General features: G+C 39.1%; 1 protein-coding gene across 8 annotated transcripts in view; it reads left to right on the top strand.

Annotated features, from left to right (window-relative positions):
- Positions 1–25,428, top strand: part of RAPGEF4 (Rap guanine nucleotide exchange factor 4) — a 157,277-nt gene that overhangs the window by 52,135 nt on the left and 79,714 nt on the right. For all 8 annotated transcript variants that reach the window (XM_055718755.1, XM_055718754.1, XM_055718753.1 and 5 more), the window contains 2 exons: positions 22,484–22,556; positions 23,588–23,652. In XM_055718755.1, the coding sequence (XP_055574730.1) occupies positions 22,484–22,556; positions 23,588–23,652 (138 nt within the window). The remainder of the gene's footprint in view (positions 1–22,483; positions 22,557–23,587; positions 23,653–25,428) is intronic.

The following is a 25,428-nucleotide window of genomic DNA, read 5'->3' as shown; positions in this document are numbered from 1 at the left end:
AGACTGTCTTTTGGTATACTCAAAATGTCTACAATTTATAGAATATGTTCATAGGAGAAGTTGTACGTAAAGTTTAGCAGTGGTAGGATGGTAGAAGGTTAGTATATGGATATTTTTACCACTTCTTGTATGTGAAATCTCATTACCCTTGTACCTGTCTCATAGACATAGAGGGAGAAGAGCCTAAAACCAAAGTTCTTTCATTTTAGAAAGACTAGTTGGAATTCTTTTACGTTCAGTTATGTTTGCTAATTCTAACATTTCAGCACCTTTCCTTGAAAACTAGTGTTTTTCAGAATGGGTGTTTTTCAAATCCGTTTTGTTATTCCTTTTCCTTCCTCTGACTTTACTGTTAAGTTTGGCTTGCCACTATGCAGGAGGAGGAAAGATGAAGGAAGGAGGAGGTGGTAACCCTCTTTGCTCTGCTTACTACCTGTTCTCCCTCTTTCCACTGGCACAAAATAAATTTTGTACTGTTTACAGAGCTGTCAGAGACAAAGAGGGGTGGGAGGGAGGAAGAGGACAACAGAAAAAGGTAAGAATGGGAAGAAACCTTTGCCCTCTGGAGTCATGGTGAGGTAAACATGCATCCATTCACCCATCTGAGAATGACTGTAGTGTGAATTAGATCATTTTAGTGCATAATGAGAATTTACTCTCCTACAACTGGGAATTAGCTAATAAAGTCTTAATTCCATTTCTCTGTGACCGAAGAATTTTTTAAAATTGTACAAGTTAAATGATGAATTAACTCAGCAAACTAGTCCCTTAGAGATGGTATTTACCAGGTGAATCAGGGGAGCTGACTGATGTAATCCTGATCTTCCATGAAGGTATGTATATGGCTTTATCAGGTACTCCCTGATGGCCTGGGCAGTCCTGCAGAAACCCACGGGGGGGATTGTGCTACCTGGCGGTGTATGCACAGTACTGAAAAATTCATGTGGAATTAGGGGTTTGTGTCTTTATCCCAGAAACCTGAAAGTAGTTTCCTTTGATTCTTTTTCTTAGCAGATCTCCTGTCCGTTAGCTTTGATGATCTGTGGGGTCTGAAATATTGCAGACTTCTGTTTCAAAGGTTGTTCTATAGGTAGGAGTATTTGAAACCAAAGGGAGGATGTTTGGAGCTCTGTGTGGACCTAACTCAACAGAGTTTAATGTGTGTTGGACATAAATGGAGGTCTGCAGTACCAGTACATACAGGCATGACTGGAAACCACTGGGCTAAACCCATCCCAAGATAGTAGTGACTTCCTACTCCCTGTCTAAAATGTTCCAGAGAGGGACAAGCAATCCTTATGTACTGTTTCTAAAGAGACATGTCACAGCAGTTTGATGCTGATTTACTGCTATTTGAATTATCTGGTTTGAGTTTCCTTTTTCTCTGAAAGGACTTTTTTCCAAATATTTTTAAACTTCCTTCCTCGTGTTTGTCTTTTTTCCAGATTCCAAAATTAGATCAAGTCACATTTCCTCATGGAACTTCTGCTGTAAGGAGGCATTGAGCTTTTGCAGCCCCTAATCTGAAGGTGCCTGCTCCAGTGGATGACCTGCGCTGTCATGCACGCTATCCAAAAACAATTGGACAATGGCAAACTTTAAAAGTTAATGCATGTCCTGATTACTGTCCCACCCCCCTCAGCTTGTGATTTCTGACTCTTTCTTGATGTCGCTGAGTCCTGTTTGTTGAAGGTACTATTTAATCCATGACTTGCCTGCTGCATTCTTGTTTGACCTGTTAACTGTTAAAGCAAAGAAGTTATTTTAAGAATGGGCTTGTCAAAGAGGGAATGTCTCATCCCTTCAAAGACCTCTAAGGATTAATATTTGATTAAAATGTGACTGCAGCATGAAAATGGGTGCCCTGTGTCTTTTTGTAAATGAATGACTAGCAAACTTGTGGACTGTCTGGTTTTTAATTGGCAAATTATTCAGTGAATGCTTCAGGGGGAATTGCAGGGGAGGGTGAGGAGTGAGTTGATTTTTAGATAAATTCATTGCTACTTTTATTCCTAGAGATAGTCTGAAGATGACTAAATCCCCAGATGTATCCACAGATGCAGTTTAAATTCCCTCTCTGGAAAAGAGGAAGAGGACATGCCCTAAAACATAGGATAACCCCCCAGGCCCTGACTTGTGCAGCCCCATATCAAAACCAGGAGGTTGGGTTTGTGGTCATCTTAGTGGTGGCTGTACATATGACCCAAGCAACTGCTGCACCATTCTTTTTGCCTGCTGCTTTCTTTATGAATTTCAGTGAATGTCTACTGATAAAATCTGCTCTCAAAAGGGCTTGGAGACCAAATTCCTGTCCATTTTCATGTTCTGATGGATCAGAAGGACAGCCAAATCTTTAGATATGATTATGTACGCTCTACAGAAGACTCTAGGACAGTTGGTACAGAGAGGGAAAATAATGGGTAGACTTACTGTATAGTTACCTAAATACATGAGTGGATAACACTGTATCAGTCTACTGGAAAATACCGCGGAAAGGGGTATCAGGACAAGGAAAGAAGCATAGCTTGAATTTGTTTAGTTTTACTTTTGAGTTTGTAAGTCTTGATAGCACTTTGTAAAAAGAAGAGACTGTCCCATTTGATATGTATGGGTTTGATGTTGCTATCTTTGCTTCTCTAAGTAATGTAATCCGATGTAACAGCTCATTAGACACAAAGGGCTCCAGAAGCAGTCTCTTTGAGTATGCCTCTTGCTGGGTCAGCGTGCGGCTTCTGCAGAGGTCTTTGACTAATTGTCTTTCCTTGATAGTTGGCTGCTGACTTCATAGTAGGAACAGAATAGCAGAAAGTATTTTGAAATGAAAGAACAAAGCCCGAAGGGCTACTTTTATTTCCAAAGCACTCTCTTTCAAACCATAAAGCTTGGTAGAAGTGAGATGTGCGGGCAGCCTCTAGTACCTAGATTACCCCTGCACTGTGGACAGGCCACGGAGTAGTGGTGCCAGCTGCAGTCAGAGACTTCTTTTTTTACATGCTCAATGATCTGGAAGACAGACAATTGGGAATGTTTGATTAATATGGGTATTTATCTTTATACAGCTGGAGACAATGAGACATTCCATGCAGATTCAGGGTGCATGGGAGTCAACTGTTGTTTTAGCTTTTCTCAGTGGAAAAGGGGCCATTATTTTTAATGACAAGAAAGACTATACAAATAGATCTTGAATCACCTTAATGTTACATTTTTCTTTTTTGCCTGATGTTAATTAAATTGCTTCAGCGAGATACTCTGAAATGCAATATAGGGTGGAATATATGCAATATATACGTATGTTTGCATCTTCTTCATTTCCATTGCAAGACTGCTAAAATGTTATATAAAAGATGTAAACCCAATTTGTTGTAACATTGGAAAGGAAAACCAAGTGCTCTGTTGCTTTTTTAGAGTTTTATAGAGTGCTTTGGTTACTTTTGTAAATGCCTTAACTGATCTTGTGTGGAAAAATGTGGCTATTTTCTCATGTTACAAAGAGGCAAATATTTCCTCAGGATTTGCCTTGCCCCTTTCTGGCTATTCTTTCTTGGCTTTGCAAGCAATTTCATAAAGTCCCAAATCTGTTCAGTGCTCCCTGTTCACAGTAGGCCCCCCTTCTCAATTTTTGCAGACCTGGCCAAGAAGATGACGTGTTGGGCACAGGAGCAGGAGCCAACAGTTGGCAGGGCATAGGCCATTGTTGCATTGAATGCTTTGTATTGTGGTACCACAGCCAACAGCCATGGGATGCATGGGAACGTGTGAAGGGATTGGATGTAATCTGGATTTGCTGTGATTCTTTAGAAAGGGATTTCCAAGAAAAGAGATTTATAGACAGAGTAACATCATGCATTGCCACTCAATATCATCAATGTCTAGTACAAAGCTTTGAAGCTGGGAATACACATAATTAGATGCTGTTTAAGAATAGACTGCATAAGGAAGCAAAGATGGTAAGAGGGTTGCAAGTGGGTGGTATTGCATAGCTGCATCCATTAGTGACTTGAACTCCTTGAAGAGTACATTAGACAGAGTTGTACCTGAATGAAAACTTAGCATTTGAGATCTTTGTGGAAGTAGGCCTTACTATGTTAAGGGAAAAAGAACATTTCCAAAAATGTTTTGTTACAAATTTATTTATAGTTTCAAGGTTGAAAAAGGTGTAGCTGCAATGACTTATATAGCTAACATAAAAGTCTCAGTGGGTTCATTCCAGGTGCACTCCTCTCTTAGGTCTCCCTGATTTTAGCCAGTAGCTTCTGTTTTACTAATATTGGTGACTTCTGTCACTTCTTAAGAGGACACTGAAGAGCAGGAATGGGTTTTCCAGTGATCTGCAAGATATATTTTGAAACATCACAGAAAGGTTTCGAATCTGGGCTGACCTTATTTGTGGGTAGCAATGTCCCAGACATGATGGACTGGCTGTCATCATATTTGTAGGGCTGGAAATTTCTAGGGTTGGTCATACAGCCTGGTAATGAGGCATATGCAGTATTGCCTCATTCTCTTTAACATTAACAGTTTGAACTCAATACCAGCTATATGTATCATGTACCCTTGTAATTTAAATTGTAATGGTGTGCAACAACAGCAATAGCTCAGTGAAAATGTATTTAGAAAACGATGCACATGGTAGATTAAATTACTGATCTAACTGGAATGTTTAGACTCCAGGTATGTCATGTTGAACTTGGACAGAATAGAGGCCTGGGAGAAATATATAGTCCCTGTAATGCTGCATTTTTTTAGTCATAATGGAATTGTAACTAAAATTCCTGCTGGTCTTTGACTGATGGTCCTGGCCATCCTATGTGCTTCTGAAATACAGTTTAGCATAACAGAGTTTCTCCAGCTTTCACCCAGCTTACTCACAATAGGGAAAGGTTTTCCAGATAGCCAGGGAAGCCGTGTCAATCCCTAGTTACTCTTGTGCCCAAGCTCCTGTTGTTTGTGCCAGCTTGCTTGCTTACCCATAGCCATATTCATCTCCCAGGGAGACAGTGCTGGCTTGTCAGACTGCAGTTGCCCTGAACAGCCAGCATAATGGTTCAAATTAGGGCAGCTGTTTTCACAAGCTGCCTCTGACATTAAATGAAACAGAACTGGCCCAGTGCTTAGCACTTTGGAAAAGCCATCCTCTTTGCAAAAAGCATTTTAATTCTGAATAAAACATTGGGTTGGCTTTTAGCTCATGAATAGCACTTTATTCCACTTCAATAAATATCAGTACCGACAAGTAACCACATCATGTCATGACCTTACCTAAGTGTATGGCAACATTCCAAGTTAATTTTGGCTATTATTTCCACAAATGCTTAGGTCAGGTTTTCATAGGTATTTGATTCCTAGTTTGGCAGTGCTTTTGCAGGCACAAGGGCTGTAAAACAACCTGACCAACTATCAAGGCTCCATGGACTAGTTCTGGCACTTGAGAGTAACTCAGGTACTGCCTTCCCAGACTCCTCCTGAGGAGTTTGCTTCTTTGAGGAGCATGTGACAGTTGAGTGCTGAAAGACAACTGAAGAGCTAGAATTTTATGGGAAGGTTTGGAAAGCAGTATTGCTTTATTAACAGTGAAAGTTAAAGCAATTAAAAGTCAGTGGAAGACAAATGCACTCTTATCCTACTTGTGCTCTCCAGAGTCCATGAGGAAGGGATGTCTACCAGGGTGCAAACAGGGAAACAAGTTTTCTTCTTGCCTCACCAGGACCCTGATTCAGACAGTCTGCTTTCTGCTTGGACAACTGAATGAAATGCCTTGGACAACAGAATGAAGCTTCTAATGCTACTGTAAGATCATTCCCACTACAGTCCCAACCAGCAGTTGCTTGGCCTTGTCGTGTGCTATCATTGCAAAGATGAACTTCTCATCATGGTTCCCCTTTTTAAGACTGTATTTGAATAGAGGGTCATCTTCATTTAATAACCCTCTTATTGGAGTTGGAGGCTTGATAAAGATAGTTCATAACCTCACATGGAAGCCCGAAGTTATCATATGCTCATTGTGGGATTGTTAAGAGGGCCAGCACTTAGGTAACTGTGTTTCTGAATGCTGAAATACCTTTAAATTCTGTCCCTGGGATCACTGAATGTCAGTGCTGTGTAGTTTCTGAAACGCCTAAGTCGTTGCTATAAATGGAGCGTGGTTGCTTAAGTAATTTCAGTGCTTTAGGATATTTTGTACCCTCAGCTTGTTTGCCAGTTAAATAGGGAAGGTTATTTTGTTGCAGATGCTCTGTGTAGGCTATCACTCAAAATATTAACATTAGAAAGTGTAGACTCCTGCCAGATTTCTCTTGACATTTTTTATTTAGTGCAGAGAAAAGCAGATTGAGGTTCGCCATTTAGTGTTTGATGGAAGGCCCTCTCTCTGTCAGTGCTCTGTTCCTATACAGCAACGAAATCCCACATACTGTACTATATTCTGCCAGGAAATCTGCTAACCTTTCATGTAATATGTAATAGGTTTTATAGCCAGTGCTGCAGAGCTGTTTTCCATACAGGAGGTTTTTCAGCTATTTTTTTCTGCTGCCTTGGTAGGATGCAATGGTTCATTCTACAGTGCCAGATGTACATAAAACAGGAAATTATATACTGTTCTCTTGCTTATTGAGCAGAGAGAAGAATCTACTTTTAAAACCTAGCTGGGAGAGGTTGCTAGAAATGCCAAGTTTAAAGAGGCAGATCAAGTATGGGAGATGAGAAGGCAAGACAAAACTTGCCTGAATGTGATGATGAATGCTAAATCTCAACTGAAATGCAGTTGATGTACTGACATTAAAGGGAATGTACTGAATATATAATGACTGTGGATATATGCATGGGGTTTTGTATTGTAAGATAATAAAATGAGTAGTTCTTTGTACATACATTTACTGACACTGATGGGAATCTCAGGAGAGCTCTAATGATCTATATTTAAAGAGATATCAGCCCAGTTACATACTGTAGTGTTTGTCTATTCCTGAAGGAATGCAAAATAATATTATTTTGTTTAGCAGTTCTGTGGGATCCTTAATCTACATACCTTGAAGCGTTTTACAAATATTAAGTATTTAATTCAGTAGCATTCCACTGGGCTGTGTTCACAGGGATGGTGATGCACTGATTATAGAGATCAAGTTAAACAGTCCCTCATGAATAACCCTGGTGCCCAACTGGTCACCCCTAGCTTGCAGGTTCTTTCTATTTGGCCTCTGGCCTTTTCCTGTCAGGTACCAGGGAGCAGCTGCTTGGCTACCCTGCTGCCTAATAGCCAAGTGCCTCCTGCTGCCCATCAGGCTGTTTCAGTGTCTGAAAACTGAACTCTGCCACTTGTCCATGCAGGAAGAGAGTATGGCTTGGGCTGCGTGACAAGGAGCCACCGCAAAGCAGGCCTCTGGATGCTGTAGCTGCAGAGGTTTGACCATTCTGCTGCAAGGCATGAAAAGAGAACCATAAAGGAACATACCAAACATAGTATTCATTCTCATTAGTAAGCCATGCCTAACATGTGACACTGAGAATTTTAGTTCTAAGGAGATGAATCTTTTATCTTTCAGAAACTTCTAAAACATACTGATAAATTCAGAGATGATTTGGGTCAGGCTCTTTGTAGCATTTTCTACTAGACAGAGCCACTTTAGGAGCTGTTTTTTATGCGTGTGTTACTGTTCTTTGTACTGTTTAGGGTGATGGTGAGAGATCTAGATAAAATGTAGCTCTGCACAAATTAGAGAAAAGACAATCAGCTTCTCTACTGGGAGTGCTGCTCCAACAAAGGAAGTGTCAGTTCAGTCCAAAGTCTTGTCACTTACCTTTCATCTGGTAGCTTGAAACAGCTTTTCTGGTCACCATCGTCTCCTTCTGCTACTAGTATACACTCTGGAAACCCCTCCTGAATTACATCTCTCTGTTGTTCTAATTAAGCTGATATATAAGCATTATTTGAGTTTTATGTCTTTTGGAAAAAAGTCACACTGACTTGAAATTGGAGTAACACATTGGTGCATCAGACCTTTAGTTTCTGTCTTGGGGCGGAGGAAATCAGCAGGCTTGTGTTGGTCTTGCTTGGCATCTTATTTTGCTCACTTCTTCATTAAAATGGCACCTTTGAACACTTGTAGCTATTTTCCTTTGTAAGAGGCCAGATTTGATGCAGCTATTGTTGACAAATAATCCCCTATTAAGTATTCGGGCACTAGCACTTTCTTCTCTTCTCTGTGTTTTCCCACTTGTTTCTGTTTGCAGCAGGATTAGCTCTAGCTGAAGCTAGCACTACAGACACTCACTGGGCCCTGCAGTCATTCAGTAGGTCTGCAGGCCTGTTTGCATGTCATCTTTGTAACGCCTGTCAAGTTTGTTAAGCTTAGGTACCGGTGATTGGAAACCTTTGTGATTTTGCCATGAAAAACCACCACCAGATGTTTTTACAAGACAGTGGCAAGAGTATGTCATACCTATTCCATAGGGCTTTTGTTTACTGTTTTTGGAACCTACAGTGATTTCCTAAAGCTTGAGTTGAAAACAATTTCTGAAATCGTTATGTGGTTCTTCTGCGGAGGGACCTTTGAAGTCCTGTGCTTATCTGCGTTCCCTATTGCTGAGGCAGTGCAACAGTGCCTGGGAATAGAAGAGGGCCAGGACACAGCTGGAACATAGGCTGGCTGTATGTGGCCCTTCCCAAGGATGAAATTTCTCACTGCAGAAATGAACAGGAAATCTGTTAAAGGGTAGTCTGACTTCACATTTCCCAGTTTGAACCAGTTTTGGTTCAAGTATCAGTTATGGTGAGTGAGTGGCAACTTGGGAATATGACAGAGATCTCCTGAGATCTAGTCTTCAGTATTAGTTAGTGGACAATACGCCTTCCTGCCAGAAGGCAGGTGCTCGTTAGTGCTATTGGAACAGATCAATAAATACAAATCAGTTTTGCTGAAGCCAGTGAAGCTGTTAATTTATGTCAGCTAAGGATCCATTCCAACACAGGTGTGTATGATGGACTTTAACTCCATAGGAGTTATGCAAATAATGAACTTGCATAAAAGACAGAGATTACAGTGGCTGTCTTATCTAAAAGATACCAAGACTCTCACCAAGATACCAAGAAATCTGAAGTTTATGAAACTAAAGAGACAGTATAAAATTGCATTCTGTGATGCTCTTTAAAGAACCAGCTAGCAATGTGTAGGGGAATACTTGTAAATTGAAAACTAGCCAGTTAAATATGGTAGGCATATGTGTACAGCTTCGTATTCTATAACACTGAATTCCCCTCAGTACTTTCAAAGGAAGACAGATCAGATAAACAGCAGTTACCATATGGGGAAAAAAAAATATATATTATATGGAAACAATATTTTTGCCTTATTTCTAATGTGTTTGATTTTTATTACAATATGGGTTTCAAAACTTGTCTCTAATACTGTTTTAGAGTTGTGAGTTAACAGAAGAATTAAGTGAAGTGAATTTAGATGTGAAGGCAGCGTTTTCTGTCTGTTAATGAAAACTTTCTTACAGGCTGTTCTATAATTACACTTGTGGCTTGGTGGATAATGCCTTGTTCCCATACGCAAGTCATTTGATTCCTCTGGTGCCTCATAATGCTCAAGAAGCATGGACTCTTGCAGTGACTCATGCTGTAGCTTATTTTACTGCATATTCTATATAAAGACTGTCTTTGAACGGTAAGTGGATACACAGTATCAAAGTGACAATAACAAGCTTTGTCTGTCTTGCTTCACGACAGAGAAAGAGCCCTACAAAAACAGACGGAAGTGTAGGTCGTTGCAAATTAGGTAGCCCTTCAATTAAGAAATGCTCTAACTCTAGTATTACCAGTGACCTCGTCTTGTCTTCTAGAGGGACTGAAAATCTTGTCCCAGTATAACAATATGCTTGCTTCAAGAATTAATCATTTTTCTTGCTGTCAGAAAAAGGGTGAAGTATAGCAGATTACTTCTCAATAGAACCTGCCTCTCTCCTATCAGAGGTGCATAACAATACCCATGCATATTTTTTACCACTGTAACAGCACGTAATAGCAATGTATTCCAAGCCAGAGCTGCCTGTTTCAGATGCTTAGCACCTTCATTACTGGTGCCCACAAAATCCTGAAAAATAGCAACTTTAGGACATGCCAGTGTGTGGTCATAATGAAAACACTTAGAATTGCTAAGAATAAGAATTGAAGTTGCAAGTAAGTTTGGGATATAAAGATAATCACAGCCAATGAAAATGATTGAAAAGTTTTTCTGTGAGTGGAAGGACTCAAAAAGCTGATTTCCTTTCCATTTTTGCTCTTTCCTGCCACCAATATTTACCATAACTTCCATGATGTATCTTCTTGATGGTAAACAACATATGTGGTGTTTGAAGTTATATCCTCAAGGATTAGCCAGCTGATGTGAGTGTACAGACTGGTCAGCTGGCTGTTACTGAGTGAATGGGTGACAAAGAGCGCTGCCTTCTTTTCCCTTAGTCGTAACAGAATATTTGGGATCTCTCTCCTATCAGTAATTTTTATTTAGTTTCTAGGACCTTATTTGAACCCTATCTCAAATTTGGTTAAAATTTTTCCACTGGAGTCAAAAAGTGACTGGGAAGAAGGGAGGAAAGGGAGGAATTTCCTGCCAGGCAAAGCAGTTACGTTTCCTTAGGAAGGCAGAGCAGCAGAATGGAGTCTGTTTACTCGGAGCTGAGTACAGAAGGTCTGACACATTTTGGCCACAATTATAACACAGACAGCAAGGTTTGTTTGGGTGTGCTTTTAATGAGAAGGTTGGGAAAATTATCAGGGACTGTTCAGTGTAACAGAAACAGACAGAAAGATGAGTGGACAAGATGCTTTCTCCTCCCAGCTGCCACTGCACAGCCAGACCCCGGGTTATTTACTGTGTCCTCCTAGCAGGGCCTTTAAAAAAACACTTTGTAATGTCCTTGTTGAGTCTCTTCGAATTTTCAAAATGTACTTGTGCAATGTAAGTCTTAAGCAATCCATTCATCTTCATTTGATAATCTACAGAAATTATTTAAAATCATAATGTAGTAATATTATGCACTGTTATTTTTCCTGCTCTTCTGAAAACCAATTTAGTTTGCTTTCCATGTAAAACCAGTGTATTTATCTAGTACAGCTGTTTTCTTTGTGTAAATATTATTCATTGCAATACATTGTTTCCAATGGGTTTGGAAGAAGAACAGCCAGGGTTCATGAGAAGCAGGTGGTAGCGCCTCCCCAGCACAGCCTGATTTATTTATTTTAATACCTTTTTGTCATCCTTTAAACAAACAAATGAAAAATGATTCCATAAAAAAGAAGGAAATAAGATATTTAAGAAGTGAACAATTGAAAGCAATGAACTAGAATGATGTTTTACTTTCAAAACTAATGTGTTACTCTACATCCTGGTTGTATTAAACCTATTAATCTAGTGGGGTAGGTTGAGATTTCAATATGCTAGTGAAAATTCTTTTAGCCATGTGCAAGGGGGTACCCAGAAGAAATGACTGTTTGCCCAAATGGAACAGAAACATAAAAGTTCAGAAAATTTATTCAGTTTCTAGTGAGCTTGCTATCAAATAGGTAACTTTTAAAGTCAAGTATAAGTTTTAGAATATACTTTTAAAAGCCAGGTTTTCCAGAATGGCAAACTTAAGTGCCACCAATGTTTCATGGAACATTTTTAGCCAGCTTGATAGAAGTTGTCTCTCCCCTGAGGAGCTGGTACTTGGGCATTTGTGTTGACAGGTTTAGGATGCTTGATCTTGGCAAATTGTTTCTGAAGGAGTCTTAGTGCAGGAATCAGATTTTCTCATTGCCTCTCAGATATGGAATTTCCTTGCCAAATTGCCTCACAGAACTGCTGTGTTTTTACATATGTGTTCTATGGCCAAGTTTAATGGTCTGTTAGTGAGCCTTCAGTGACTGCCTTTCTCTTACAGTTGATTACAGTCTTCCACCATCATCATTTGTGTAGTCCTTCCTCGTAAACTTATTAACTGTGCCTCTTTGAATCTGGTCATGTCTAGTTAAACCTCTGTTTGGGATAGTGTTGGCTCTGTTTCTCCTTTGCATCCCTTTTTGGTGGTATAGCTGTAGTGCAAGGATGTAACAAATACCATTCTTTTACATCCCTGAGAGTGTTTCCTAAGGCATTCTCATTTCAGCCTTTTGAGGTCTGTCCTGTGATGACTGCCAAAGCTGTGAACTTCTTGTTCTCAGTTTTCTCATGCTCTGGTATAATTTTATTTGCTTTATGTGAACAGAAATCCCCAGTGAAATATCCTCTTCTTGTATTTAGTTAGTTTGTGCCATTCTGCACCTTCTGTACTGTGCCACTTGCCTGCTTGCATCCTGTCTCTAAGTGCACTGTGAGCCTTTCTGGGTGGGAGGCAGGAGAGACAGGATCTGACCTTTCATATTGTGTGTAGAACTTAGCAACGTTGGACCCCAGTCAAGATGATTTCAGGGCTCTGTTGGACAGGGGAGGAGACTGATATGATGTCGTACTCTTCTCCTTCCACCCTTTTTCTTTTTCTGGAAAGATTATTTTTCAGTTTAGTTCAGTACTTTACCCTTCATTGTTGGAATTGTCTCCATTTTTTTATGTGCCTCTTGCTTCATTTTTTTCTTTTGGTCATGTGTAGATTCATCCTTAACATCTTTTTGCTATTTTTTCCACCTAAGAAAATCTACAGTGCATCTTTATTACTGTGCCCAGCTGCATGTCTCGAATGCTTTTTAATCTTGATGATAGATAACATGACAGGTTATAGTGAGAATGGAGGCTGATAGTGAGGAATGAAAATCAAGGTCACTGGTTTTTGTGATTATATATTTTACTGTGAAAGAAACTCCCATTAAAATAAAATGAAATAAATAGAAAACAAAGGCTTTTGAATATAAAATTCCTGCTCACACTGAAGTGTCAGCCTAGTCAAACTAGGCTGCAGGCTTGATACTCAGCTCAATTGGAAAAAACACAATTTGAGTAATATTTAAATGGTAACCAAAAGGATTTGGATTATTTTTACCCATCTGAATTGATCTGTGAGAATATTCTGTAATTTCTTTAAACAGGTCACTCAGAATCTCAGAGTAGTTTGGACTCTGCTTGTCTTCCTTTGAAACTCCCATTTTCTATCCTATTTTCTTCTAATTTTGCTTATAATTTACATCCTGGTGCCACAACATAAAAAAATAGCAAAGGAAAACAATGCTTATGGAAAATAGAGATTAAGCTTGTGATTGGAAAATTGGTAGAAGTTGTGTTATGTGCTGTTCATCTTGATCTGCAGAATCTTGTAAGCCTAGCCTGTCGCAACGACAGGCAGATTTAAGGAGCCTAGCTTCCGCCTGTTGTGAAATTGCTATCTAAGACATCAACAGGTAGAAGTGCTTCTTTGGTGGCAACAAGAGAGAGGAGGGAGTTAATTTATTAGGCATATCTGTCAGTCAGTTCATACTGTCTCCTTTTCTTAGTGTGCCGTCTTCCCTGAGCTCTGTCCACTCCTTGTGATACCTCATCTGCTCAGTGGACTGAAGAAATCTATTTAGGCTGTGTATTGCACTCCCCTGCTACCCTTCACCCATTGCTCACCAGAACATTTTCGCTTGCTTCTTATTTCTTGTTAATGTTTCTTTCTTAGCTAACAGTTAACTTTCAGTGGGACTTTCTTCATTCTTTTCCATCCCTGTGTGCCTCCGTTCCTCACTGTCCTCTCCTGTGATGAGGTTTAAAAATGTTTCGAGGGCTGAGGTGAAATGAATAATGTTACTGTACATTATGTCTAAAGAAATGATTGCGTGAGAAACAGCCACAGCAGGACTCTGGGTTAGAATCACAGATCAGCATTTGGTGTGCAAGCTTTTGTACTAAGTAAAGTGTCGGAGGGAAAAACCTTGAAAACTTCCCTGTCCACGTAAGGCTGTTGTATTGAAGGTTGTTAAGGTATTTTACCTAATCTCTGTGTTACAGCACAACTGAATTCTTAACGTTGTCTGCATTTCAGTTTGATAAAAGTCAGTTGTTCCTCTCCAGTATGTTTTGATATCTTTAGACAAGATGCAGCTGTACAGGTCTATCAGAGGAGACTATGTTTCACAGGCCTTTTCAGGGAGCTTCAGAGGTGAGGGCCATGAGATGTTGGGCTGCGCATGTGGATGTCAGGCAGTATAGCTAAACACTGTGTTACAAAGTAGTTGAAATATTATTGTGAACTCTGGTGGGGAAGTACCACAGCCAGCATTTATTATAATATACTGTGCATGAAGGGGCCTCTGGATGTGAGCAGCTGGACCCACGAGAGATTTATGCTGTCAAGGTAATTCTAGTGGTGCCATTGCACTGACTGCTAGCTGAGTTGGAGCTCAGGTATTTTGGGGTCCTGTTGAGTGATACCAGTCTGATTGTGAGTGATTTTCTGTGTTGGAATACACTCGTTTCCATGCACTAGAAGGAGCAGGCTATGTTCAGTCATACTTCCTGAATTATAATTATTTAGTTTGTTTTTAGGTTTTCCCCTCTTATTTTATATGGTACATGTCTTTACTTCACAGCAGTGTTACTGAGTGAGCTGCCTCACACTGTAATCAAAATAATGCTTTAAAAACATTGAAGAAAGGCTAATGTTAGAAGGGAAATTCCCTTGTATGTTTACTTACTTACATTTATGAAATAGTCTCATTATTGTTAGGCAGAATCGAGTAAAAACAACCGCTTTGAGGAATTACCCATGAAAAGGAAGCCTTTAATATTAGAAGAGTATTGGAAGTTGTTATGTGTTTGTTTCTGTGAGAAGCAAAAGCATGGCATTAGACTGACCCAACAGAACTCATTAAGAGGTTTATATTGATTGTAGAGGAATTAATATTTAACCTAGAGTTTCCTTTCAGATGAAAACAAGTTTCTAGACCAACATAATTCTGTGCTTAGAGGTTTTAAATATGAAAAGCAGAGTTACAGATCTGCTCACCATTTTGCTTTTTCTTTGTTTCAGATCTCCTTGTACAAAAATACAAGGGGAGGAAAGAGAAGAAGCTGTTTATGAACAATAGATAAAGCCACTGCTGCACACAATGTCAACATAAGGCCAATATGTCATTTAAGTTGCACTTAAAACCTATTTTTAGGACTTAAGTACTGCACAGACCTTGTGGTGACCTTACAGAATTTCATTACAGAGGAGCATGACTTCAACCCACTGTCAGAGCACAGCCTGCACTGAGAGGTTTGCAGCTTCTCTCTATCTCAGTGGTACATACCTAGTTCCACATACATTTCTTCAGATGAAGCCTTTTTCATAACGTTAATGCAAAGATATGTTGGTCATATGTATCAGGCCTTCTGTATCTGCAAGGTGGTAATCTCAGGGTGGAACAAGAACTTGGTTTAGAGGCTCTTCTGACTTCTCTAATACACACAATCCTTGCTTTTTACTTGCCCTGCAGGTTAAGATACGTGATCAGAAACAAGGCACGTGTGTTGCTGCAATTACAGAATTTACCACTCTGTCAAAGCACTTTAGAAACATAAATGTCTTCTTGGTGTGACCTTTTGTCTCAGCTGACGCTCTGTTCCAGAAAAATGCTTAGGATCAGTGCAGGGAGGCACACCATATGGAAGAAACAGTGTAGGCGGCAGCCCATAGCTGCCCAGGCAAGGAGCTGGACAAAGCCAGCCTCATCCTGTGTTTGCAAGTCTCATATTACCTGTCTCTGATTTTCCTTGTACACTGTCTTCTTGCATAGCATACCCAGACTGAGCTCACCTGAAAAGGTGCATCTCTGATTCCCTCCTCATTAAAATAGTGTATCTGAAAATAGGAAATGTGACTGCTTCAGGGTAAAAGGAAGTATTTTGTGCCTAGCACTTTAGGAAATTGTTCTTGGAACAGGTTTCCCTTGTGCATGACCCATAAGATGATGCCAGACTTAGCTTGATCTAACTGCTGTCAATGTAGATTTAAAGGTTGGCTGTAGTGGTAAGAAAATTTATGTTAAAGTGGTAACTTCTAGTAGTTCTGCTCTTTGTTTTTGAGACATATTTGCTAGCTTTGCTAATAAAGATGGAGGTTTACAGTTGCAGGTATACATAGCAGAACAGTTTGAAGAAGAGTGAGATTCTATTCTGCCACTTACATAATACAGAAAATTCCAGCTAAGGTGTGATTTGCCACCTCTCTCCTACAAGTGATAATGAAAGGGGAAGGAAGGAGAGCACAGCTTTATTTTCTGATCTTGTATTGATATTGAAGCACTGCTGCTGACAGTCATCATCATCTGATTTTAAAGGGAACAAATTCAACACAGATACAACTGTGAAAAAGTAAATACAGAATTGTATGATGCTTTTTTTCAGCCACTTTTGAAAATTTGAACTTCACATTAAAAGCAGTTAAATTGTTACATTTTTTTTCCTTTAACTAGTTTATCTATTCTAGGGTTACACAAGTGTAGTAAAAGAAAACACATAAATCAAGTGGACTGTTTGTTCTTCTTCATTTATTTTCTTTGTCCTCTTTTAAGTGTATGCAATTTTTCCCACCCCTCCCAACCAAGTCCTGTCTCCACCCAACTGCATTTCCTGAGTGGATTCCTCTAGGAGAGAGAATCGGAGGGCTGCATGACGGCATTTCTATATTTAAATTAGATGGAGCAGAATAGACTGTGTAATTTGTTTAATCACTGCTCATGCTCTAATTTCCTTGGATTTGATTTTTTGCAGTGCAGTCTTATCTTCGGGTTTCTATCTGGTAGCCAAGTCTGCTATTTGGCATGATTTCAGGGAGCTGGGTGCATTTCTCTTCTCAACTAAATATCAAGGGGATTCTGTGGTGAAGCAAATTCTGCATACAGAGCTTTTCAAGCACGATAAATTGATTTAAGTGGGAATGTGACAGAAAAATATATGCCTCCAAAACAAAGAGATAAAATAAAATCTAAAGCATAGTTGATTAGAGCCATGCAGAAACATTCAGAAGATGGTAAATAGGTAAATAAATGGAAAAGATGCAGATTCATCTGCTGTTATATAAACTGTACTAATTCTGGGATCAGGATTCAGCAATTTTAGTACAGGCATTTCCTGTATTTATTTTATCTAAATATGACTAAATGGTACTTCACTTCTGCTATTTCAGGCCTTGTCTATCTCATTTTAATGACTTGATAGACTGACGTATACATAACAGTCTCTGTTCAGTAAGTCATGGTAAGATCTTCTATTTTTCCACCATACATAAAGATATGTTTTTGCTAAACAAAAGCATTGGTTTTTTTCCTGATTTGTCTTTATCCTTTCCTTTAGAAATATCGTAATTCTGTTCTCTTACCTATACCGTGAGTGACAGTGAATATATATATTTTGTGAATGACAAAGACAAGTGTTGAGTAATACTCAGGATATTTTGTGTTCTGGAGTGAAGCACCAGCTTCAAGCAATGATTCACTATCCAGTGTAAAATAGCCATGGGTCAGGTCCTTTTTGTGATATCCAGTTAAGTGACATTGACCTGAAATGTAGGGAAATTCTCTGATTGAGCTTGCTTGGAGAAATACGCTTAGTAATTTGTAAACTTAGAAGGTGGTATCTGAAATCAGAATTATGCCAGTCTCATCTGTGGGTCTCGGCACATACTATTGGGCAATAGCAAGTGTATTTTTTGGTTTCCCCTGTGTAACAAGATTGGGTAAAACCAGCTATGAATATGATTATCAGGGTTGGGTTTTTTTGTGGAATTCTGTAAGAATTAAGAATTAAAAACTTTTTATGGGAAAACACTAATGGATAGTGGGCAGATGACCTGAGATTTTACCTGTCAGTTCAGTAAAGAGCAACCTTTGGAGCATCAGATCTAAAGGCAAAGATCTAGACTCTGAGACAGCAATCTCTGCTTGCTTTGATGGGTGAAAAGAGAGTCCAGGGATCTTCAGGGGCTCATTCACACCTCTCCTTATTGTTCTGGAGAGAAGAGAAGAAGAAACAGTGCACCATGGGAGTGACGCACCCTGATGAGTAATACTCACAAGGGAGGGTGGTTCATTGCCAAAATTATATGACTGGTGCAGCCAACTCAGAGAAAGAACAGAGTTGTACTGAGAGCATCAGTGATCAATTATTTATTGTCAAAAGAAAATAGAGAAGCTGGCTTACATTGTCAAGGTACAGCATATATTTTCCAAGACAAACCATTGCAGGAATATGGACAGCTAGTACTAGGAGGATTGCCAAAGTCAGGTAAGAGTCAACAGTATCTAATAAAACAGTTAACGTTTTGAAAAGTGTGTGTGGAAAGGGCACCTTGATGTTTGGCCTAGAATTCCTACAACTGAAATGATTTATTTTGTGTTACTTCCAAATTTGCAAGTAATGAAGTCTCTGCCTTGTCACCTTCTCTGCTGCCACTGCTAGGTGGAACAGGAGGCAGCAGAAGTGCATCTGGTCAAGAGTGACACTGTGGGTTGAGATTGTGAGTCAGGGAGAAGGAGAAGGAGAAAAAGAGAGTTCATGTATTCAACCAAGCACCTGTTGCGGTCTACAAAACTTCTTCCAATGTTACCAGATACTTCCTAGCATCTGGTCACATGTAGGTTCACATTGGCACGGGGAAGCATCAGAAACCTGACTTGACTCCCATGTGCTACAAACCGCCATTGCCTGGGTCCTTATCACACAGTCCATCAAATACTCTTTCCTGACTGGAGAACTGCTGCACTTGAGGGGAGTATCTGGTGTGGAACCTGCGTTCAAATATTTATTCCTTTCATCAGTCCTGAGTCTTTCCTGTTAAGAGTTCTCTGGTTTTGCTACACAATGCACATAGACAACAAAGGCTCATCATTTTTCTTCACACCTACCTGGCTTGTTTTGGAGTGTTTGTATTGTATAGATCTATTTTTTGCTCCTTCTTTCCCTTTAAACAGGTGTTAGCTCTTCAGTACATGCAGCAGAATAGAAGAGACTAACTACAGAGACATATTTTATATACCTTATGTATGCTAGAAAAATTTGTAAGGAATTTATAGAGATAGCTTGCATCAGAATTATGGTAATTGCCTTTCTAAACATTAACATATAAAAATACACCAAATCATGTTCACAGAGTAGAAGAAAATCTATTGTAGTCATGAAAACCTCTGAGACTAACTGCAGCTAACTGTCAATGCAGTCTAAATAAGAGCATGTGAAGGAACACACTGGAAAATCTGACAATGAAGGGCCTTAGGAACTGTTGGTAGGAAATTCACCCACAGCACCTCCTCAGTAAGGCAAGTGTGTGATTCACTTTCCTCCATTTCTCCCATCCCCAACTATTCCTTGTCAGCACTCTTCAGTGCTTCAGGCTGTATCAGTGGCTGAAAAGGTCGTGTTAATTTTCACCACTGCATGGATATGAGGTGGTCAGTAACTGGAAGAAAAAAATACTGTCTTTATTACTTGTGTTGTCATATTAGGTGCAGGAAGTGTCATCTTTAAGCTGTTGCATGGTAGAGTCTGTAAGTTGATAGAAATCTGAAGACAAAGTGAATAGGTCACAGTGTAATTTTAAAACCTGCTTGTCATGTTGGATTTAAAGAACTTGAGGACTTTTGGTAATAAACAAGCTTATGATGATTTGCTAACTGTTGCTGTCTTTCATAAGGAAAGCCTTTCCTGGCTTCATACCACCAGTGGAATACATTTTCAAAAGCCTTTTGTAAATATTTAGTCTGTTAATCTTCAGGATGATTTTAAATGCCACCTACGAGTACAATTTAACTTTAACTCGCATTTTCTTTTGATTTACAGACATTACAGTAACACCATAGGTCTCACAGTCAGTATTGTGTTTTCCTCATTTTCTCAGCTTTCAGAGCTCTCATGCATGGAACTTCATTATTCTGTCTGATACTGTGAATTTTTATGCAGTTACCAAGTCTTTGCATACTTGTTTCTCAGCAAACATTGTTTCCATGACTTCTTGACAAATAAGTGTCCCTTGACATTTAATTTGACTGATGATGTGATGCAATTTTAAGTGTAAATTATACCTCCTATGTCAACCCACACCCCACTGAGTTATCTTCACGGGAGACCAAGTGTAGGCAGTCGTATCAGCCCTCCCTCCAGATACCCAGATACAGAAGGTAGTTTCGTTTATGCAGAAGTCCCCTGGATGAGTCTGAACAACTTGAGTTTTCTGAGGGCATGTCTTGAATTAGTGCCTCTTCTGGTAATGCTGCCTGAACTCCTTTACAGGCAACACTGCTCACTGGGCTTGCTGTACCAGACTCGGAAGTAGACTCATCCTGTGGCAGGGTCAGACCTTCATGTGGAAGATGCCAGCGTTGAACTCCTTGTCAGTCTGTGCTTTTGTTTCTGGTGGGCTTTGGGATTAGCTGCCTACTTTGAAGTGTTATATGCAATTCTGGCTTGTTCTAACTGTAGGTATTTTTGTTAAGCTAGGCCTCCAGATCTTTAGGAAATTATATGGTGTGTTCTATGTTTCATTTCATGAGAAGAATAATCAGGAAAAATATTACAGAATTAATCAGAAGGGAAACTGTCATGTGGTGTATGATGATTGTGAACGTGGTATAGGAAATAAAAGAGAAAATGACGGTCTTCCTGCAATTCAAGTTCATTATCAAGGTAGATTAAATGTAGACTAATAATGTGTTTCTGGGAAAATGCTGTTTTGGGAAAAACAGAACAAAGAAACAAATATAATCTGAATGGTGAGGAAGAACAAAAGGAAAAAAACCTATAAAATTTGATTTTATCACATCCTATATGAAACATTTCAATTTTCCATCTCTAAGTCACATTTCAAGACAAAATTCAGTAGAAGGTAGAATAAAACATTTATCTACTGTTTGAGTAAAATGTTATTTCAGCCCCTTGTGACATGCTTTCCCTTGTTTCATTTGGCCAACCAAAATGAGTTTTTCTTTTGTTTTATGTATGTGATTTACTAGTTGAACTGAGAAAATAATTATTTCTCATGTTCTTCCTCTCACTGAGTTCCAGGCATAGGACTGGATGCAGAGCATGGTAAAGTGAACAGTTTGGGAAAGAAAATAGGAGATTTTTACCCTCAAATGAGGTAGCATGTATTTTATGTGACTAACCAGGGATATAACACAGTTTTGCCTCTGTAAGTTTTCGGCTGTATTATGGATGAGATTTAGATAATGTGTAACTAAGCTATAGGATTTAATAGCTTGTCTAAAAGTAGGATTGGATTATTAAGATTAATGTAGTCTTTGTAGCTTTTGTTATTATTTGGAATGCAAGACATTCAGTCTTTAGTGCTAGAATTGATGTTATTTTCATACCCATTTCCAAGAAAAAGAAATGTTAACAGGATAATTCAAGCATCTGTTAAAATCCAGCAGACCACTTTCTAAAAGTTAATACATCCAAACAGCTCCATAGAGCAAAGGATAACATTTTCAAATTAAAATTGTACTATAAGGGAAATCTTCTGTCTCAGTTGTTATGTGTGCTTAGTTGAAACCTCCATGAATTTCAGCTGGTTGGTTGTTCACAATCAGCTCGTTGCACACCCTGAGGACTGCATGACACATTTTATTTATGCTGATAATCAGCATCCCTGTTGCACAAGCTTGTTTTCTGACAGTTCCAAAAGAGAATTATAAATGTTTACCCCTAAGCATGACAATAATATAGTATGATTGAAAACAAAAAATGTGTCACTTCTTCATTGAATGTTTTGTATTTGATAAAAGGATATTTTTTTCATTTGGTGTTATTTTTTAGCTTCTGTGAATTTCTTAAGCCCTAGACAGAGCTTTGAACCTTATTAATCATGTCACTAGCATTCACTGAAGAAAAATACCGGTTACTGACATCAGTTACAATTGTGTAGTTCACAGCAGTAGGAGGGACATTATTTTTATGGTTGCAAAGTTTCATCTATAATACAGTTTGTGTGTGTGTGTGTTTACATAACGCAAGGTTCTGGGTTTATGCTGGGTTTATGTGTTTCATAAACTTTGGTTTCTGAAAACCAAAGTTAGTGCGTTGGAATTAAATGTTTAGTAGTTTTGCACTAAATCCTGTATATTTCAAATTGACACCAAAATTGTAGTGGTACCTGATTCGCATGAATCCTTAGTTAACCGCCTTGTCTCCATCCCTACATTAAAGCGGCTTTCTAGCTTGAGTTCAGCTGAGTAGTGCAATTTCAAATGAGCTTTAAAACAGCCTTTATGGGAAATCACACAACTAAGTACAATATTGATTTATTAGAACCCTCAAAGTCATACTCTGGGGAAGATGGAGGAGGAAACTGTTTTAGCACAACTTTTGATAAAACAAAGGCAGCGTGCTCCAGTCAAGAAAGTAGGCTGTGTGGTGTTAAAAGACATGTCTGACTACCTCATATTTTGTGTGTGCATGTGAGGCACGAGGCAGCAGACACACAAATGTAAATACTACCTAATCCATTGAACAGCTTTATACATTTGTACCTGACTGAATGTGCCATTGATGTCTTTCAGAAATATCGACAGTATATGTCTGGACTTCTCACTCCTCCTTATGGTGTTATGGAAACTGGCTCCAACAATGACAGTAAGTGTGAGAAAATAGATGTTAAAGGTTAGAAAAAAAAGAAAAGAGAAGAAAGGGATAGATGAAAGTCCTCTAGTTTTGAGTGTTGGAATTTACATGTTAAATGCAATTCAGTATTATGACTGTATTAATACTGCATATAGTAGGAAATACTTTGGAACTTGCCTAACTGCATTCCCAGCTGTATCCAAGTGTACACAGAGCTGTACACAAATCTGCACTATGAGCCAGGCCTGTTGGTCAAAGCATACTGTATGATGTCACTTAACATTTAACTGGTTATAGGTGTTGCGTTATTTCCGTGGAACATGGCCATGAGTCCCGCTACTGAAATAAATATAACAAACTGACTTATTTTTTTAGTTGGGATGGGCTACACAACTTGCTTGGGAACCTAGGTTAGTGCTTGATCAGACAGCCTGCAGTAAACATGCTGCTGCCTGACCTTAGTTACATAGCTAAATAAGTTTGGGTATGTCTCTGCCTCATGAGAACCTGTCAAACTGTGGGACAGGGTTGCAGACACAAATCCAAGGGCAGCCTTTGGAATGCATCACTTCTGTAAATGAAGGTACTTTCATTTAGTTGCCAGAGGATTATTTAAATGCCTACCAGGACAATATCTGATGGCTAACAATTGCATCTGCAAATTTTGTCCCATATGTTATGTGTTCAGTATGTTCTATTTGTGAAACAATAGCATAGCATAGCATTTGACTCCAGGTACTAAAACACAGGTAATGTAAAATAAAAAAGCTGTAAGTAATTCCTGTATAAAGACTTCAAATATTACGTTGTGAGAAAGTACTATGTTTAGCAAGCTGTTTATAGTACTTACACAAGTTAGTTTTTTGTGTTCACAAGAGAAAACTTTTGTATGAATAAATCTGGTTTGCTCTTAAAAAATCGTAGATTAATGTGTAAGTTATCAAAGTATCGAACCCTCCAATCCCCTATTCTAGTAATAAATATCTCCACTGTTACTTAAAGAATGTACAGTATGTATCTATTTTCTGTATTCTTTTTTTTAGGAATGCCAGATAAGGACAGTATGTCAAGCAGTGCTCTTTGCCAAGTTTCTAAAAATTGTAATAAGGTAAATCACACCTAGTTTTGCCTTTGCTTTTTGACTGGGGGAGCGGGGGGCGGACGGGCAGGAATTTGGTAATAAAAATGCAAAAGTACAGCATAAAATTGAAAAGAACCAGGTGCAAATACAAAGCATGTCATTGCTGCATGTGAGTACAGTATAGCATTGTGCCATACAACTGGAAAAAGTAACTGGTTCTGGATCACCGTTATGAGAAAGTATACTGCTGCCCAAGTTTGTGTTACAATCTGGTTGTCCTATCTTTGTCAGAAAGGCGCTGAGGGTAAAGAAGAAAAGCAGCACTGTGACAAGACCAGTGCATTGCCGATGGATCGTAAAATTCATAACTAAATCCTATTTTAAGGCTTAACTGAGTCTTAACTGATGCATAGGCATTGTTCCGGCCCTTTGCTCAGGGTGAATTTTCTCCTGTGTTCAGAGAGCAGCTCTACATGCCAGTTCCCCTTTGTAAAATAGTTCTGTGCTTTCAGCCTCACCAGAGGAAGAACCCACATGAAAGAACTCATGAATATTTCTATGCCGGGTTTAAAGTAATTATAATAGTGGGAAGAAATAGTGTTGGGCGTTGCTGTAAAGATTAATAACTTTTAGAATTTTTTATAGCAGGAGTAGAAAAGTTACAGTAATAAATAGATGCTTGGATGCCTTCTTTCTGGACATAGGAGTTTAATTGGATGCATTTGTGTGATGTTATTAAAAGGTTAAAGGTATTTTTGGTACACAAAATACATGTCTTGACAGCAGATAAAGACAATGAATATTTTAGTGTGTTTCCTTAATGCGAAAATAACTGCTTCCACCTCTCCCTGTCTGTCTGTCCTGCTTCCTCAAGGGTACTGACCTTTCTTGTCACATTCAGCCTTTATTAAATGTATAAATGTAACAGTATGCAGTTCCTCTTACTAGAGTCTTTTTCACTAATGCTATACCACTTCCTGACACAGCCTTATCCTGCAGGAAAATAAACATTTTTCTATGTGGTGAGCAATAACGCTTAGATACTTAGATAGCACCTTTCATTCTGTAAGCATTTACAAACAATTATGAGTTAAGTCTCAGTGCTTCTCTAAGAAGGCAGAATCACAGAATGCTCAGAGTTGGAAGGGACCTCTGGACATATTCTAGTCAAACCCCCTGCTAAAGCTGGTTCTCCTAGGGCAGGTAAGGTGTTGGCATTTCAATGCTACACTTGGAGTTAGGTCAGATCAAGGGTGTTGCCTGACCTCTCAGTGAAAGCACTAGGCATAGAATCCAAACTAAAAGATGTTGTATTTTCTGAAACAGAGGTAGTAAGGTAAAAACATTTTTCTTTTCTAGAAGGTGGTATCCCCACAATCCTGGGCAGTGATGCACAGCTAAGGGTGGTACAGACCTTCAGGTAAAAAGTGTTTTAGAAACTGAGCAAAATTTAGTGACTAATACCGCTGCCAATAGCTGTGCTCTTCTAGCACAACAGGACTCTTCCCACACAAAGTAATGTTCACCTGGGTAGGAGACAGAACTTGGCTGGGGCAGGCTCAAACTGTTCAGTGACTTTTACAGGAATAAGATCCTTTGCAAACCATATTAATTTCCTTTCCAAGACACATATATAAAACAACCATCCTTCTCCCTCCCACGCTGTACACATTTCTGTGGAGAAGCCGAGAGAGTAAGTATGTAACAGATGCTTGTCACCTTGTCTCATGCTGGAGGAACTCAGACAGTCCCATGGCAAATGTGGCAGAAGAAGCTACACAGTGTATGAATCCTAGATCTGTG

The sequence above is a fragment of the Falco cherrug genome, chromosome 8 (assembly GCF_023634085.1).
Source record: "Falco cherrug isolate bFalChe1 chromosome 8, bFalChe1.pri, whole genome shotgun sequence".
Classification (NCBI taxonomy): Eukaryota; Metazoa; Chordata; class Aves; order Falconiformes; family Falconidae; genus Falco; species Falco cherrug.
Note: the sequence above shows the minus strand (reverse complement) of the source record. Positions and strands in the feature narration are given on the sequence as shown.